General features: G+C 39.4%; 2 protein-coding genes across 12 annotated transcripts in view; both read right to left on the reverse strand.

Annotated features, from left to right (window-relative positions):
• Agbl2 (AGBL carboxypeptidase 2) overlaps nt 1–16,835 on the reverse strand; it is a 53,792-nt gene that overhangs the window by 34,336 nt on the left and 2,621 nt on the right. For 9 of the 11 annotated variants that reach the window (XR_007342431.1, XM_048788816.1, XM_048788817.1 and 6 more), the window contains exons 4-7: nt 15,321–15,506; nt 12,245–12,352; nt 5,585–5,738; nt 2,211–2,993 (exon numbers count right to left, since the gene is read on the reverse strand). Coding sequence is in view for 10 of the 11 variants with exons in the window: in XM_048788816.1 (XP_048644773.1) it covers nt 2,211–2,993; nt 5,585–5,738; nt 12,245–12,352; nt 15,321–15,506 (1,231 nt within the window). In the remaining variant the exon portion in view is untranslated. The remainder of the gene's footprint in view (nt 1–2,210; nt 2,994–5,584; nt 5,739–12,244; nt 12,353–15,320; nt 15,507–16,835) is intronic. The other 2 variants (XM_048788818.1, XM_048788820.1) reach the window with 2 other exon arrangements.
• Nucleotides 7,962–8,536, reverse strand: LOC125612112 (prothymosin alpha-like). The gene has a single exon (XM_048788825.1). It carries the CDS (start codon nt 8,265–8,267, stop codon nt 7,965–7,967), a length of 303 nt encoding a protein of 100 aa, XP_048644782.1. The 5' UTR covers nt 8,268–8,536; the 3' UTR covers nt 7,962–7,964.

The following is a 16,835-nucleotide window of genomic DNA, read 5'->3' on the forward strand; positions in this document are numbered from 1 at the left end:
GGCTGAGATTGTGGCTCAGCGGTAGAGCGCTCGCCTAGCACAGGCGGGACCTGGTTCGATCCTCAGCACCACATAAAAATAAAGGCATTATGTTGTGTCCATCTACACCTAAAAAATAAATATTAAAAAAAAAAAAACTCAGCGAGACTCTGTCTCAAAATAACTAACTAAATAAATAAAATAAAAAGGGTTGGGGATGTATCTCATTGGTAAAGCAACTCTGGGTTCAATTCCTCTTATGGAAAAAGAATAAAATAAAAATAATATATGCCCTTGCTAGAAGGACTCATAATGGAAAAGTAGTGGGTAGACCTGGATAAGTGGACAAGAAGTGGAGAAAACCTATTAAAAGAAGCCCACTGTGAAGTACGTGAGGAAGGGAGAGAGACTGCAGTTGTAGGGAATCACAGATTGCCTTTGCTTTCGACTTTCTAGGGCCCGTTTCCTACAAGCCCTTCTTTGTCTCTGGATCACTCAGGACACTTATTCCAACTTCCCAAACATGCTCACTTTCTCCATGATGATGATGATTGGATGAAGAGGGTCATAACAATAATCGTACACATTCACAAGGTGCTTGTACTATGCTAAATAAATCACATGGATCATCTCATTTAATCCTAACAGTAACCACTCAATGCAGGTATTATTATGACCATTCTACAGATGAGAAAGCTAAAGCTCACTGAGGTTAAATCATCTGGCTAAGATCATAGATCCCACCAATAGTGAAACAATGTCTCAAACGCAGGCCAAGCTGACTCCCACACACATGCCCCTAGTTACTCTACCAGCCCAACACTACTCACACCTGTTCACACAGGTATGGTTAGAAGGTGTGCATTTACTTTTTTTTTTTTTTTTTTGTATTAGGATTGACCACTGAGCTACATTCCTAGTCCTTTTTATTTTTATTTTGAGACAGCATCTCTCTAAGTTGCTAAGGGCCTCACTAAGTTGCTGAGGCTGGCCTTGAACTTGTGATTCTTCTGCCTTGGACTCCCTAGTCACTGGGATTGTAGGAGTGTGCCACTGCACTCAGCTTCATTTGCACATTCTTATCCGCTGCATTTTCACTCCTTTAAGGTGGGCACTATTACATTTTAACCTTTGACTGCTTTTACACAGGCCTGAAAAGTGCTGACTGATTTTTTATTCTTCATGAGAGGTAACATAAAATGGTAATAAGGGACTCAGACTGTGGAACCAGAGAGACTGTGTTCAAATATACACCCTGTCACTCACTAGCTGTATGATTTTGTTCAGGTCATTTAACATTTCTGGTCCTCAGTTTCCTCATTATATACAAGACAGGATATTAATCCTAAAGGATCTCATTAATGTGGAGATTAAACGGATCATATAAGTAAAGCACTAACATACTGTCACTTCATACATAAGCACTAATTATTAGCCACTATTGTTACTATACAAGTTTCTTTTTTAATATTTTATTTTTGTTGTAGTTGGGCACAATACCTATTTTTTATTAATTTATTTTTATGTGGTGCTAAGGATCGAACCCAGGGCCTCACATGTGCTAGGTGAGCACTCTACTGCTGAGCCCCAACCCCAGCCCCTAATATACAAGTTTCATCATGAAGACCCACAACTTCCCTGACCTCTGATCTTTTCCACTCAGTTGTTTGACTTCTAAATGAAAAGACTCTAGCCAAAGTGTTGCATATTTAGTTTACATCCAAAGATCTGACAAAGCCATGTGACGTCAAAGGGACTGGTAAAAACCATCCAAAGCCATATCTAATGACAGAACAACAAAAGAGAGGAGTTGGGGTTGTGGCTCACTGGTAGAGTGCTCACCTAGCATGCATGAGGCACTGGGTTCAATCCTCAGAACCACATAAATGTAAAATAAAGATATTGTATCCACCTAAAACTAAAAAATAAATTTTTAAAAATATTTTTTAGTTGTAGTAGGACACAATACCTTTATTTCACTTATTTATTTTTCTAATTTATTTTTTAGTTGTAGTTTGACAGAATACCTTTATTTTATTTATTTATTTTTATATGGTGTTGAGGATTGAACCCAGGGCCTCACACATGCTAAGCGAGTGCTCTACCACTGAGCCACAACCCCAGACCCTAAATATTTTTTTTTTTAAAAAAGAGACCTCATTCCCCATAAGACAGAGTATATGACAAAAGGCTCAGCACTCACAGAAAGACCAACGGATAAAAGGTCTCACCTTTTGATCATGTTCCTCGTGTGCCAGATGCAAGGAAAAGACTCCTTCAGGATGGTTTTATAATGCCTGTTCAAGTCCCTTCCAGCCAATGAACACCTATAATTCCCCACAATCACGCCATCTGGATTTAACATGGGAACTACCTTGAAGACAAAAATATCTCTAAGGAGCTGGGCATCTGGGGAGTTGCTAAGGATGAAATCCAAAAAGCCTTTCATAATCCAGGAGGCATTACTTTCCCCAGGGTGCACTCTGGCACTCAAGACCACAGCTTTCTTTGCAGCAGCTTCATGAGGGGTCGGGGATGGGTTGGTGATGGTGAGCAAGTAGACAGTATTTCCTGCTAAGCTCCTGCATAAAGTTCGGAGCTTGCAGAACTGAGACTGGATGGGGTTCTTTGCCACTGACAAGAGGTAGCACTGCAAATCAGTGTATGTATATGGGTAAAAGTGTGCAAAGAAGCAAGTGTCCTGGTCATGTGGAAACTGAATGGTCCACGTAAGACAGTAGAAAGACTGCTGCCCATTGTCTGTGTTATTCTTGTAGTACTTGATTTCATTTCCTTCTCTCCTCCAACCAATGTTGTAGATGTTGGCATCCAATTGGGAGTACATGAGTGGTTTCATGCCTACAGTATACAGGCTCTTAGGCTTCAGCAAGTTGACAATGGTGAAGCGATAGGTGACATCTTTTCTGGTGTTTTGAACTCGAAAATAAAACCACTGTGTGTGTTTATTGGTGTAGAGGTCAGTTCGCAAGGTGAGTTCATACTCGTAGGTGTCTCTGTAATGGAGAGAACAGAAGATTATCTCTATAATCTCACACTCCCTTCAAAAATAAATTTGAGAAAACATCGTATTACAACAGAAAAACCTTCTATATCATGTTTATTTTCTAATTTGCCTAACCCCAACTCACATAATTAGACAAGCAGAAACTTGGGGAAGGAAAGTTTGGTGTGAAGAAGGAAGAATTTCAAACTCACTGTTACTCAGGATTTTTTAAAATTCTTTTGGCTTTTTTCTTCTTCTTCTTCTTTTTTTTTTTTTTTTAGAGAGAGAAAGAATTTCAATATTTATTTTATTTATTTTTTAGTTTTCGGTGGACACAACATCCCTGTCTGCATGTGGTGATGAGGATCAAACCTGGGCCGCAGGCATGCCAGGCAAGCGTGCTACCGCTTGAGCCACATCCCCAGCCCCTCTTTTGGCTTGAGCCACATCCCCAGCCCCTCTTTTGGCTTCTTGATAGCTTTCTAGAGTGTCTACTAGCAGTTTCTAACTACTGCAGTACATTTCTCTGAAACATACTGAAAGGTAGGGGAGTCAGAGCCCGCTTTTGGTTACTAGCTGTTTATCCTAGAGCTCACACTTTGGAGAAGACCCATAAGCCTCGGTGTTATTTTTATCACTAGCCATCAATTATTTCAAGATGAGGGGGCACCTGTGGAATGCATTCACCTTGTATAAAAGATGCAAGACTAACTTGAAAAAGAGGAAATAAAAATGGCAAATAAAATTAAAAAATAAAAAGATATTCACACACATTGATAATAAAAGAAATGCAAATCAAAATAAGATGTGGTTTGGAGGTTAGTTCAGTGGTACGGTGTATTTTTAGCACATGGGAGGCCCTTAATGCCTAGTACAAATTTTTTTTTATATAACTTTATTTTATTTATTTATTTATTTTTATGTGGTGTTGAGGTTCGAACCCAGGGCCTTGTACATGCAAGGCGAGCGCTCTACCACTGAGCCATAACCCCAGCCCCCCAAAATTTGTTCAAAGTTAAAAAAAAGATGCAATTTCCCCCTTTATCTGCTCATCATCCCAGCTTTGGAAAAGAAGCACTCTTATATATTGAAGATGAGAAACAGAATCATATTGGAGGGCAATTTGGCAAAAACTAGTGTTCAAACCCTTTGACCTCACAATTTTATTTCTAGAATTCATCCCCTAAACCACCATAATTAAAAAGATAATGCATAAATGTGTTAATTCTGCTAAGTGATTAAGCAAAACTATAAACATAATTCATACCAGTTTAGAGCAAGGTATGGAATATACATACAATAGGATAATGTTCACTAGTTATATATTGGGATGAGTTCTCACTAGTTGTCCAGGCTAGTTCTGAACTCTTGGGCTCAAGTGATCTTCCTGCTTCAGCCCCCTGAGTAGCTGGGAATATAGGTGCATGTCACAGCTCCCAGCTGGCACTATTAAAAATAAGGAGGCAGGACTGCAGTTGTAGCTCAGTGATAGAGCACTTGCCTAGTACGTGAGGCCTTGGGTTCCATCCTTAGCACTTAAAAAAAAAAATAGAACAAAAACAAAACCAAGGAGGCATATCTGTGATACTCCCCTAGAAAAATACCTAAAATTTATCAAATGGGAAAAAAAAGCAATTTGTAAAACATTACACCATTATCCAATTTTTATTTTTAAAAATATACACTTTGTGTATATTATACACACACAAATATTAAGGTATATACACAAAACTAGTTACTGTATCCGGGAGGTCTGATTATAGGACTTTTGGTGGGGGGTACTGGGAATTTTGCCCAAGGGTGCTTTATTATTGAGCTACATCTCCAGTCCTTTTATTTTTTGAGACAGGGTCTTGCTAAATTGTTGAGGTTGGCTTTGAACTTGTAATCCTCCTTTCTCAGCTTCCTAAGTAGCTGGGATTACAAGTGTACACTACCATACCAGATTTAGAAGAAACAATTTAGATAAATGCTTTATTTTGGGGGGAAAACAGGAGTCATAATTATTATATTCTCTACAGGGAGCCACCCATGAATTACTTGAGGGTCTTCACTGGGTATTGAGGCAGGGGGATTTAGGTTTGGCAGTGCAAACTAGTTTGTGGCTCCTCCCATTTAATGGATTGCCCAATGCATGTGACCTCTATTTCTGCTCTACTAGGAAGACCTCTCTCATAACTCTGGCATTGGGAGTAACCCGTTGGAAACTGGACAGCCCACCTCCTATCTTATTTGGCAATAAACATTCCATGGAAAACCTCTGATGTTCCCCCATATAAATAAAGCAAGCACAGGCTCCATTGCTCTTTTCAATGTGGAAAAGATCAGTTAGTCTGACCCACGCCTGCTTTTTAAAATTATTTTCGTGTTCTGTACTTTTTTTGCTGTTTTGTCTTTCTTAGCTTTTATTTCAAAGCTAGCCCATTCCACCAAGAGGAACCTCCATTCCATCGCCTGTGCAGGTCCCAGTGAGAATTCTCCACCCTTGTAACCATTTCTCATCACCCCTTTTAGCAAACATTCCTCACTCCAGAAATCATTCCTGAAGATACCTCTAAGGCTCTCAATCATCATTCTATTGGGAAATTCCTGGTTACTCACACTTGGACAGCTTTTTGCAGATTCCCACTCTCAAATCTTGACTCAAAGAGTAGAGTATCATCTTCTGGTCCTTCCAATGTGACAGCAAGTTCCTTGATAATTCCTCGTTTGCCTCCCACTCTTGAACTGGTGAAATAGGAACCTTCAGTGGGCACTGTAGATAAAGAGACATCTTTAAGTCAGGTTCCACTCAGAATCCATTCATTCAGCACATATTTACTGAACCCCTCTACCTGGTCAGCACTACCCTAGGTTAACAGCAATAATATTTAAATTTTCAACTGGGGACTCATCCTGGATAGAAACCATTGACTCAAAGAGACAATTAAACTTCAGATGGTGCTACAAATGGAGTCCCCAGTGGACATCCCTCTAGACTAGGATAGACCCCTTGATCAGCCTGCTGCTTCCCACTTGTCCTAAACCTTCCTCAGAAGAATATTCCAGTTATTTCAATGATACCTCTTGTCAGCCTTAAATGGCTAGGGTGGTTTTTGCCCCAACTCCCAACAGTAGCTGGGTATCCTCTGAGATGGGGGATTGAGAGAGATATAGAAGGACTTAGGCAGCCAGGGCAAGATGGCAAGTGAGGAGGATGGGGGCATGGCCAGAACAAAAGAGCATGAAGAGGGTCTTCTGATGAGATCAACTTTCTGCTTAATGAAAATACTCATGGACATAAGCTGGGGCACAATCAGACAGACATTTCCATATTTATGCTCTGAAGTGGGACGTGGACACAAGAGGGGACCCAATCAGACAGATACTTCTGTACCTATGCTCCTAAGTGGGAATCCAAAAGAAAAACTAAAACAGACACATGGACAGAGGGGGCACCAATCAATAATAGTGAGGAGACCATGGAAAGGAGAGGAAATAAGGAAAGGAAGAAATTCCAGAGACCATAAATAGAACAGGCCAAAACTCCCCTGCAGATTCCCAGTTCTGGGGCCCTTTCTCTTTGGAGAATTGAGTCTCTGTGGCTTGCTTGCTTAAAAAAAAAAAGGTACAATTAATGTCAAGCATGGTGTCATACTCTTGTAATTCCAGGTACTACTCAGGAGATTGAGTAGGAAGATTGTAAGCTGGAAGTCAGCCTGGGCAATTTAGCAAGGCTCTGTCTCAAAACAAAAAATTAAAAGGGCTGGGGAATATAGCTAAGTGGTAGACTGTCACTGAGTTCAATTCCTGGTGCCCTAAAAGAAACAAAAGAAGTTGATTTGCAACTATTTTTGTCCTATCATTTTTTTTTTTAAATATTTATTTATTTATTTTTTAGTTATCGGCGGGCACAACATCTTTGTTTGTATGTGGTGCTGAGGATCGAACCCGGGCCGCACGCATGCCAGGCAAGCGCGCTACCGCTTGAGCCACATCCCCAGCCCAGCCACATCCCCAGCCCCATTTTTTTTTTTAAGTTGTAGGTGGGCACAATTCCTTTATTTTATTTATTTATGGTGCTGAAGATCAAACCCAGGGCCTCACACATGCTAGGTGAGTGCTCTACTACTGAGCCACAACCTAGTCCATCCTGTCTATCATTTTTTTTAAATTTATTTTTTAGATGTAGATGGACACAATACAATGCCTTTATTTTTATGTGGTGCTGAGGATGGAACCCAGGTCCCGCAGGTGGGAGGCGAGTGCTCTACTGCTGAGCCACAATCCCAGCCCCTGCCTTTCATTTTTAATGATATCTTTTTTTGTTTGTTAGAACAACTCAGCAAAATAAAATTCTGGTTTATTGTTGAACAACATTGTTTCACAGGCCAAAAATAAGTAAATAAATAAACAGCAACTTCATAGACAAAAAAAAAGAAAAGAAACCTTTTTATCTTTGGCCTTTTTAACCATCTCATACAAACCAACTACTTATAGTACAGCTAAAGTAATTCCAATAACAAAGTTATTGGAATGCTCGGAATAAGAATTTTTTGTTGTTGTTTTTGCAAGGTTTTTTTTTCTCCTTTGAGATTATAATGAATATGGTCACACCACAGTAAAGTCAGAAGTAGGACAGAGAACGCTCCAAAGGCTGGTTTGGTCATCCGAGATCATTAAAAATGGCTGACCCCTAACAATATGTACAAAAATATAAAATGTAAATTAAAAATACAAATTTTCCTTTTTAAAAGTACTTTTAAGAAAAAAAGTAAGGCCTTGGAAGTTTTGGTTCTTTCTTTCCTCCCCTGTTGCAAACTCACGTTGTGGTTTTGGTTTGCTGGTGAAGAGCGCGTGTCACTGCGGGTGGCACTGCCCGCGGTGGGCGTGCGGGTGGGCCTCTCCAAGGTGACCACGTTTAGATTCTGAGATGGGAAGTGGAGGGTGAATAGGTCACGGTGGCCTTTTATTTTTAGTTTGACTTTTCCTTTTTTGGTGTCTAGTCATCCTCCTCGGTCTTCTGCTTCTTGGTATCAACATCATCATCCTCGTCATCTTCAGCTGCCCTTTTGCCCGTAGCTGCCTCAGCCTCCTCATCTTCATCTCCATCCTCTTCCTCACCATCACCTTCCTCCTCTTCCTCCTCACCATCTTCCTCTTCCTCATCTACCTCATTGTCAGCCTCCTGCTCCTCCTTTTCCTCATTAGCATCCCCATTAGCAGGGGCGTCTCTTCCATTCTCTGCCTCCTCCACAACTTCCTTCTCCTTTAAGTCCTTGGTGTCCACAGCCGCGTCTGACATGGTGGGGCACGCTGGTGATCCGATGCAGTGGGTTAAAAAGGAAACTAGTTCAGGGACTCTGGCGATAAAGCTGTGGAGTCCACAGGCCGGGAAGGTGGTTGTGGCGAGTGGGGAGCTGGACCCAGGAACAATGCAAGATGGCTTTTCAGAGCAGCCAGTGGGGACTTAATAATATCTTTTTTTTTAATATTTATTTTTTAGTTGTAGTTGGATACAATACCTTTATTTTATTTATTTATTTTTATGTGATACTGAAGATTGAACCCAGGGCCTCACACATGTTAGGTGAGCACTCTACCTTTGAGCCACGACCCCAGCCCTAGTAATATCTTTTAAATAGTGAAAAGTTGGGGCTGGGGTCTTGGTTCAGTGGTAGAATGCTCATCTAGCATGCATGAGGCACTGGGTTCAATCCTCAGCACCACATAAAAATAAATAAAGATATTGTGTCCACCTAAAACTAAAAAACAAATATTAAAAAATAAATAAATAGTAAAAAGTTCTTAATTTAGATAAAGTTCAATTTATCAATTTTCCTTTTATGAATCATGCCCCTTTTTTTCAGTGTTTGGGATCAAACCCTGGGCCTTGCCCTGCTAGTCAATACTCTTACCACTCTGAGCTACATCCCCAACCCTCTGAATGTCTTTGGTGTTACATTTAGAATGTGTTGCCAAATCCAAGGTGAAGTTTACATCTGCTTTTTGCAGTACTGGGAATTGAACCCAAGGGCTTCCTGCATGCTAGTCAACTGCTCTACTACCAAGCTACATTCTCAGCCTTACGCTGTTTTCTTAAAATATTTATAATTTTAGCACTTCCTCTTAAGTCATAAGATTCATTTTAATTTTTTTACATGTATGAAGGAGAGATCCAACTTCATCCTTTTGCATGTGCATATCCAATTGTTTCAGAATCAACAATTAAAGAGATTATTCTTTCCCTTATTGAAAAGCAACTGACCATTTATGTATAGATTTATTTCTGGGCTCTCAATTCAAGTTCATTGATCTATATGCTAATCCTGTGCCTTTACTATACAGTTTTGTAGCATATTACAAAATTAGGAAGTGTGAGTCCTCCAAATTTTCATTTCTTTTTTAATACAGACTCCTGCAATTCCATATGAATTTGAGGGTCACCTTTTCCATTTTTGCATAAGAGGCCATTGGAAATTTTTCTTTAAAGTTATTGAAATTCTGATAAGGATTTTTATTTGTAGATGTTTGAGTAATACTGCCATTTTAACAAATTTAAATCTTCCAATCTGTGAACATGGAATGCCTTTCCATTTTTTAGGTTTGTTTTTTTTTCCCCCGCTGATCTAATTGTTTCTAGAACTTCCAATACAATTTTGAATAGAAGTAGTAAACTGGGCATATTTTCATCTTTTTCCTGATCCTAGAGGGAACGCTTCTAGTCTTTCACCATTGAGAATGATGTTACTCCTTGCTATGTGTAGTCACTAAATCTTTTTTTTTTAATTTTTTTTTAGTTATACATAGGCACAATATCCTTATTTTATTCATTTTTTATGTGGTGTTGAGGATCCGAACCCAGGGTCTCACACGTGAGAGGCGAGTGCTCTACCAATGAGCCACAACCGCAGCTCGTCACTAAATCTTTGATTCATTCAATCAGTGGTCAGCCATGATCTGACAGAGATATCCTTAAATACCTAGAGTTAAAAAACAAAACACAGAAAAACTAGGTGTGTGGTGGGACATGCCTGTAATCCCAGCAGTTCAGGAGGCTGAAACAGTAGGATCTTAAGTTTGAGGTCAGCCTCAGAAACTTAACAAGACCCTGTCTCAAAAAAAAAAAAAGAAGAAGGGTATGGGAGGTGGGGTAGAGTGCCCCTGGATTCAATCCATAGTACTGTAAACAAACAAGTTTAAAAAAAATTAAAATCATAAATCTTTCCTAGTCTTTCCAGATTGGCTCTGAGGCAGTACACTCCTCAATACTAACCCAGCCTGTAACCTCAGGCTTTACCTCCTTCCCACACAAAGCCCAAAGCCCAACCAGAGGTGCAAGTCCAAGGATCTTCTCAGGTCTTTTCCGAATGGGTTGAGCCTATGCACATCACATTCTTTGACTTATGTGGTAACACTTCCAGAACTTCATCTCTCCCAAAAATCTTCCTCCTCATCTCTTCCTCCCCAGGCTTTTGGGCCTGTTTGTTGCTTGCCCCATCTGCCATCCCTTGCCCCAAGAGGCAACAGGCAGTTGTATGTCTTTAAATGTTTTGTCAGATGCCACTTGGTAAAACTGTTCCAACCAAAGGAGAGAAATAAAAGCCAGTCTTTGCTCTGGGTCCTCACAGAGTTTAAGACAGACAAAAGAAATCACAACCACAGAGTTTTGAGGATGAGGCCCATGTTGCTCTCCCCAGTACCACCATGAGCATGCCAAACCACGAACGAGGACTTCTGTCCTCATGGTCTCCACCAACCGGGGATGGGGACAGTAGATGGGTAAACAAACTGGCGTGCTTTACCACTGAGATACATCCCTAGAGTCTCACTAAGTTGCGGAGGCTGGCTTCGAACTTGTGATCTTCTGGCCTCAGTCTCCCAAGTTGCTGGGATCACATGTTTACAACAGTGCACCTGAATCTTGTGATTCCTTTATCACATAGATTATTTAGAAATATGTATTTCGAGCTGGGCGCTGTGGCACATGCCTGTTAATCCCAGTGGCTCGGGAGGCTGAGACAGGAGGATAGTGAGTTCAAAGCCAGCTTCAGCAAAAGCAAGGTGCTAAGCAACTCAGTGAGACACTGTCTCTAAATAAAATACAAAATAAGACTGGGGATGTGGCTCAGTGGTTAAGTGCCCCTAAATTCAATCCCCAGAATGCCCCTCCCAAAAAACGTAGTTCAATTTCCAAATATTTGTGGGTTTCCCAGATTTTATTATGTTGTTGATTTCTAACTTAATTTTGTTGTAGTCAGAAAATATAGGATATTGTATTATTTTACTCTTTTAAAATGTATTAAGACCTGCTTTGTAGCTTAGATTATGTCTATCCTGGGAAATCTAACAGGTGTTCTTGAAAAGAAAAGGTATTTTGTTGTTGTTGGTTATAATCTTCTGCTTTCCTTTTCCATCTTCTCCTTTTTTTTCTTTTTTTTCCTTTCAGTGCTGGGGATTGAATCCAGGAGCACCATACCACTAAGTTACATCCCAGCCATTCTTTATTTTTTGGTACTGGGGATTAAACCCAGGGACGCTTAACCACTGAGCCACATCCCCAGCCCTTTTATATATTTTATTTAAAGACAGGGTCTCACTAAGTTGCTTAGGCCTTAAATTGCTGAGGCTGGCTTTTAACTGGTGATCCTCCTGCCTCTGCCTCCAGAGCTGCTGGAATTACAAGCGTGAGCCACTGTGGCCAGTTCTCAGCTTTTTCTTTTTTATTTTAAGACAGGGTCTTCCTGAGTTGCCTTAGGACCTTGCTAAGTTGCAGAGGCTGGCTTTGAACTCGCTATCTTCTTGCCTCAGACTCCCCAGCTGCTGGGATTACAGACCTGCATCATTGCGCCCAGCAGATATTCTTCATATTTTTATGAAGGACATGGATTCTGTCCTTAGAAGCCTACAACTTATGTAGGCAACCACATCCTAAGTGACAGTCACATACACAAAGCAACAAAATACTCACTAAAGTATACTCAGGAAGTAGAGAAAAGAAGGGCAAGCTCCCCATAATGTAATTCAGTGTCTGATTTCCAGGGGGAATAAGAGAGAAACTATAAAATGGACTTCAAGCTACTAAGAAAAATGTACAATGTGCCATCATTTAAAAAAAACTATTGAAATTTTAAAACTGAGTCATGACTATTGGGGCTCCCACTTACATTGGTCTGGTAAAGACAGTTTATCCATTAGTAAACTAGGATTTTAAAATCACTTCAATTATGGGAAATAAGTTTATTATAACTTTGTCATGATTAATCATTCACTTTTCAATACCTGGATTTAAATGGTAGACAACTGTGCCTTTTTCCTCTCCTACAATTTCTGGTAACTTTTCATTTCCTGTAGGTTGATAGAAATATTCTGGCTGAGGTGGAACCCACTCTGAAAGAAGGCATTTTAAAAAGCACAAAATAAGAAATATACAAGGTATTATCAGAACTAATAAAAAATATCAATTATTCAAATGACTAGTTTGATCAAATCAAACCAAATTCTTATCCCAAATTTCCAGCTTATCTGTAAATTAATTATGTCTTGCTTCTTTCCATAAAAATATATGAGGAAACTTTTCACAAAAAAGCATATACAATGAAATAATAAATTTTAAATAGAATACTTAAGCCTGAAAGGTCAATACAGTTGCTACAACAACTCTTCAAAATAGCTCTGTACTTCCTTGAAATCAGGAAAATGGGGCCAGCTATATCCTTTTTATTACTATAAAGGAACAACTCTATTATTTGTTTCAGAAGAAACAAAGCATTTACATTAGCACTGAATTAGAAAGATTTCTCACATGGGATGGAAGCTAGAAACATTAAAAAAAAAGAAAAGAAAAGAAAAAGAACTCAGTAAAAGATGATGCTAATTTCTTTCTTCTTTTTTTTTTCTTTTGTGTGTGTGTGTGTGTGTGTGTGTGTGTGTATGTGTGTTAGGTACATTCAGGATTGGACTAAGGGGTGTTTTATCACTGAGCTTCATCCCCAAGCCTTTTGAAAAATTTAAATTTTGAGAAGGGGTCTTGCTAAATTGCCCACACTGGCCTTGAACTTGCAATTCTCTTGTTCAGTCCCTAGTCACTGGGATTGCAGGCATATACCACTGCACCCAGCAGATGATAATTTCTTTGGGGCTTTGGCAATTCAGTTTAACTATAAGGTACTTGGTAATAAATTTCCTTTGGAAAAAAATTGAGGTGGGTGGATACTGGGGATTGAACCTAAGAGCACTTTACCACTGAGCCATATCCCTAGTCCTTTTTATTTTGAGATGGAGTCTTGCCTCAGTAGGATCACTGATGCTGGCCTTGAACTTGTGATCCTCCTGCCTTGGCCTCCTGCGTTGCTGGGATTGTAGTCATGTGCCACCAAACCTGGCTGCTAGGATTTTTTTTTTTTAAGAATTGCTTCACCTGTAATCCCAGCATCTTAGGAGGCTGAGACAAGAGGATTACAAGTTCAAAGCCAGCCTCAGCATCTTAGTGAGGCTCTAAGCAACTCAGAGAGACCCTGTCTCTACATAAAAATATAAAAAGGTCTGGGGTTGTTGCTAAATGGTTAAGTGCACCTGGGTTCAATCCTTGGTACCAAAATAAATAAATAAATAAATAAATATGAATTGTTAGCACTGCAATAATGTGATTATTAAATTCTAGTTTCCCAGGTTTTTTTTTTTCTGTACTTCTTAGAGTCAAGTTCCAAATTCCCATATGAAGGCTGGGGATGTGGCTTAGTCGTAGAACATGTGCTTACCATACATTAAGTTCTGGGTTCAATATCCAGCACTGGGGGGAAAAAATCTTAGGAATTCTATCTTTGTTTAGTACCCACTCATTTTTGCTTTTTATATATGGAATAGCAAAATCCTATTGTCTGGCCAGATCAAATTGGACTTGTATATAAAAACTACAGAGTACATGATGATTTTAGCTCTCTTAGTCGTTGTACCAAATCAAAATGCCCTCTTCCATTCCCAAACACCCCAAGAGCAGTGCTATCCCTAGTTGAGAATACTGAGTGGGTCCCTGCAAGTATTTTCAGCTTCTCATCTCTTGTCTCTCATGCTCAGTGCCCCATGGTTCCTAAAACATGCCATGTTCTTTGTGTTTCTTCCACATGTACTACTTTTATCTAACTCTCTCCAGTTAAAAGGGTCACTTCTAAATCATCTTTCAGATTTCAGCTTTCATGTGCACTCCTTTTGGAAACCTGAAGTGATCTCCAGGCTGGTAGGTGTCCCTAGAGGGACATAACTCCATACAATTACCTAGTAAATGCTCAATGTCCCCACTAGTCTATAAGCTCTCGGTACCTCCACTTGCTCATCATTGTAGTTCTAGCACCAAGCACTTAGGTTAGCATATGGTGAATGCTAACATGCATTAATCGAATGAATATTATAAGGAGACAGTGAGAAAATATGAAACAACCAATTATTTATCCAGAAGTTTAAAGCACAGATTTATTGTTTGGTAGATTAAATATTCTAGTAGTTAGAAGTCTCCTTTTTCACGCAAGCCACTTCTGTAAATGCTTCATAAAATAGAGGCAAAAGATTGTGGGTTGGGGGTAGAGTTCAGTAGTAGAACATTTAACTAGCATGCATGAGACCCTGAGTTCAATCCCCAGTATCACACACACAAGAAAAGACTGTGCTTGGTATGGGGTTGTAGCTCAGTGGTAGAGCGCTTGCCTAGCATGTGGCATGCATTAGGTTCGATTCTCAGCACCATGCACAAATAAATAAAAGTCCATTGATGGGGTTGGGCTTGTGGCTCAGTGGTAGAGTGCTCGCCTAGCATGTATGAGGCCCTGAGTTCGATCCTCAGCACTACATTAAAAATAAACAAATAAAACAAAGGTATAAAAAAAAAGTCCATTGACAACTAAAAAAATATAAAAAAAGAAAAGATTGTGCTTACATCATCTTTATGGTTACTAATATCATAAAAAGACCCTATCATTCCCCCCAAAACTCAAATAAACTCAAAATATATTTAAAAACAGTAAAAACTATTCTGGAGTATATATCTTTCATCAATTATATCTATTCCACTCTAGTTTACAATTTGATGTAACTTTTTTTTTCTTAAATCTTCATTTATTTTTATGTGGTACTGAGGATCAAACCCAGAGGGGCAAACATTCTACCAAACGAGCTACATCTCCAGCCCTTGATGTAAGTTTTTAATGGTGAAATATATCAGTTTCCCAGAGCTTAACCATTTCAGGGTAAGTTATAGATGTTGACTCTGTCCTGTCTCATACTTCAGCGTATAGGACTTTAAATTCTAAGGCCTTGAAATAAAGTCAGGCAAAACAGCAAGACCACCACACATAAATCATATTACCAATATGATGAATGCTTTCTTTGATGACCTCACATTCTATTGGCCATCTTGGAGCCTGAAGTGTCCCTTTGCTAGAGAAAAAGGCAAAGAGTTCTCGAGGTTCTCGAAGACGTGGGTTTACTTGGTCCAACTCATCAAAAAGAAGCTGTCTGCTCCTAAGAAGTGGTGAACTCAACATAAGTGAATCTGTCAAAGGGAAGAGGAAATGCATGAACAACTTTCTTTTTCTCTTTGGAAACCTTATTGCTCATCTATACCAGCTAAGTAATTCTAAGCACTATATTAAAATATTAGCATATATGTCTAGTGCTAATGATAATATTTATCCTTTAAGAAGGAGACTTAATCCAGGATGATAGATTTGAAATTATAAAATGTTATATTAAAATTCTGCATAATCCTTTAAATGTTTTAATATAAAGCTTCAGAGTAAGTTAGAAAAAATTTTAATTATTAAGTCCAAGACATTTCAACAGTAGGTTACACAAATAAAAGGATATTTAATATGTCATATTATTTTATTTTGTTTGGAATGACAGAATTTTCAATTCACCGACTAGCATAAAACTTTATTAATTACAGTGAAACAACCTATAAATTAAGTTTCAGGCCCATGATGTATTCATCTGAAAGTTCAAAGTGGCTTAGAAAATTAAAGAGGATGGAAAGGAGCAGAAGAGAGAAGAGCTTGTAGGGAGAGGTGGTGAGAAAAATGAGAGTAAAAAAGCTTTCAGGAAGGCCGGGGAGGAAAAGAGACAAAGAAAGAAAAGAGGAGGAAAGCAGAAACTGCAGTCTGAAGGCCTCTCAGTTCACATCAGATGTGAATTCCAGGCCTGGCTTAGGCAGGGAGAGCAGGAGGTGAAGACACATTCCCACCAGAGAGTCTGAAATTCCTGGTCTGGAAGGACATGAAACACCTCTGCTTATAGCCTCTATCTGAATATGCAAGCTGAAGATAAACAGGCCATAGAAAGAGAAAGAAGGCACAACTTGTCCTAAGGTCTTTGTCCTTCTCTTTTTTGCCCACTGTCCCTCACCTCATTCCTTCTCACCCAAATGTTGGGCTTCCACGTTTCTTTCTTTTTATCTTTTTTTTTTTTTTTTGGTATTGGGGATTGATCCCAAGGACACTTAACCACTGAGCCACATCCCCAGTCGTCCTTTATATTTTTTTTAGACAGGGTCTCACTAAGTTGCTTAGGGCCTCACTTTGAGTTGCTAAGGTTGGCTCTGAACCCATGATTCTCCTGTCCCTGCTTCCTAAGCCACTGGGATTACAGGCATGCGCCACCCTGGCCAGCTACATTTCTTAACTGTATCATAATTTAATGGGGGAGAAAAGGCAATGAAAAAGTGGTAATAGCTGCTGGATTTCACTCATAATTATAGAAATGTAAATCAAAGTGGGCTGGGGACATAGCTCAGTTGGTAGAATGCTTGCCTTGCATGCACAACGCCCTGGGTTCAATCCTCAGCACCACAAAAAAAAAAAAAAAAAAAAAAAAAAAAAAAAAA

Source organism: Marmota marmota, unplaced genomic scaffold, assembly GCF_001458135.2.
Source record: "Marmota marmota marmota unplaced genomic scaffold, marMar, whole genome shotgun sequence".
Classification (NCBI taxonomy): Eukaryota; Metazoa; Chordata; class Mammalia; order Rodentia; family Sciuridae; genus Marmota; species Marmota marmota.

Excerpts from the sequence above, each read along its gene's own strand:
- LOC125612112 (XM_048788825.1), bottom strand. The coding sequence starts at position 8,267 with ATGTCAGACGCGGCTGTGGACACCAAGGACTTAAAGGAGAAGGAAGTT.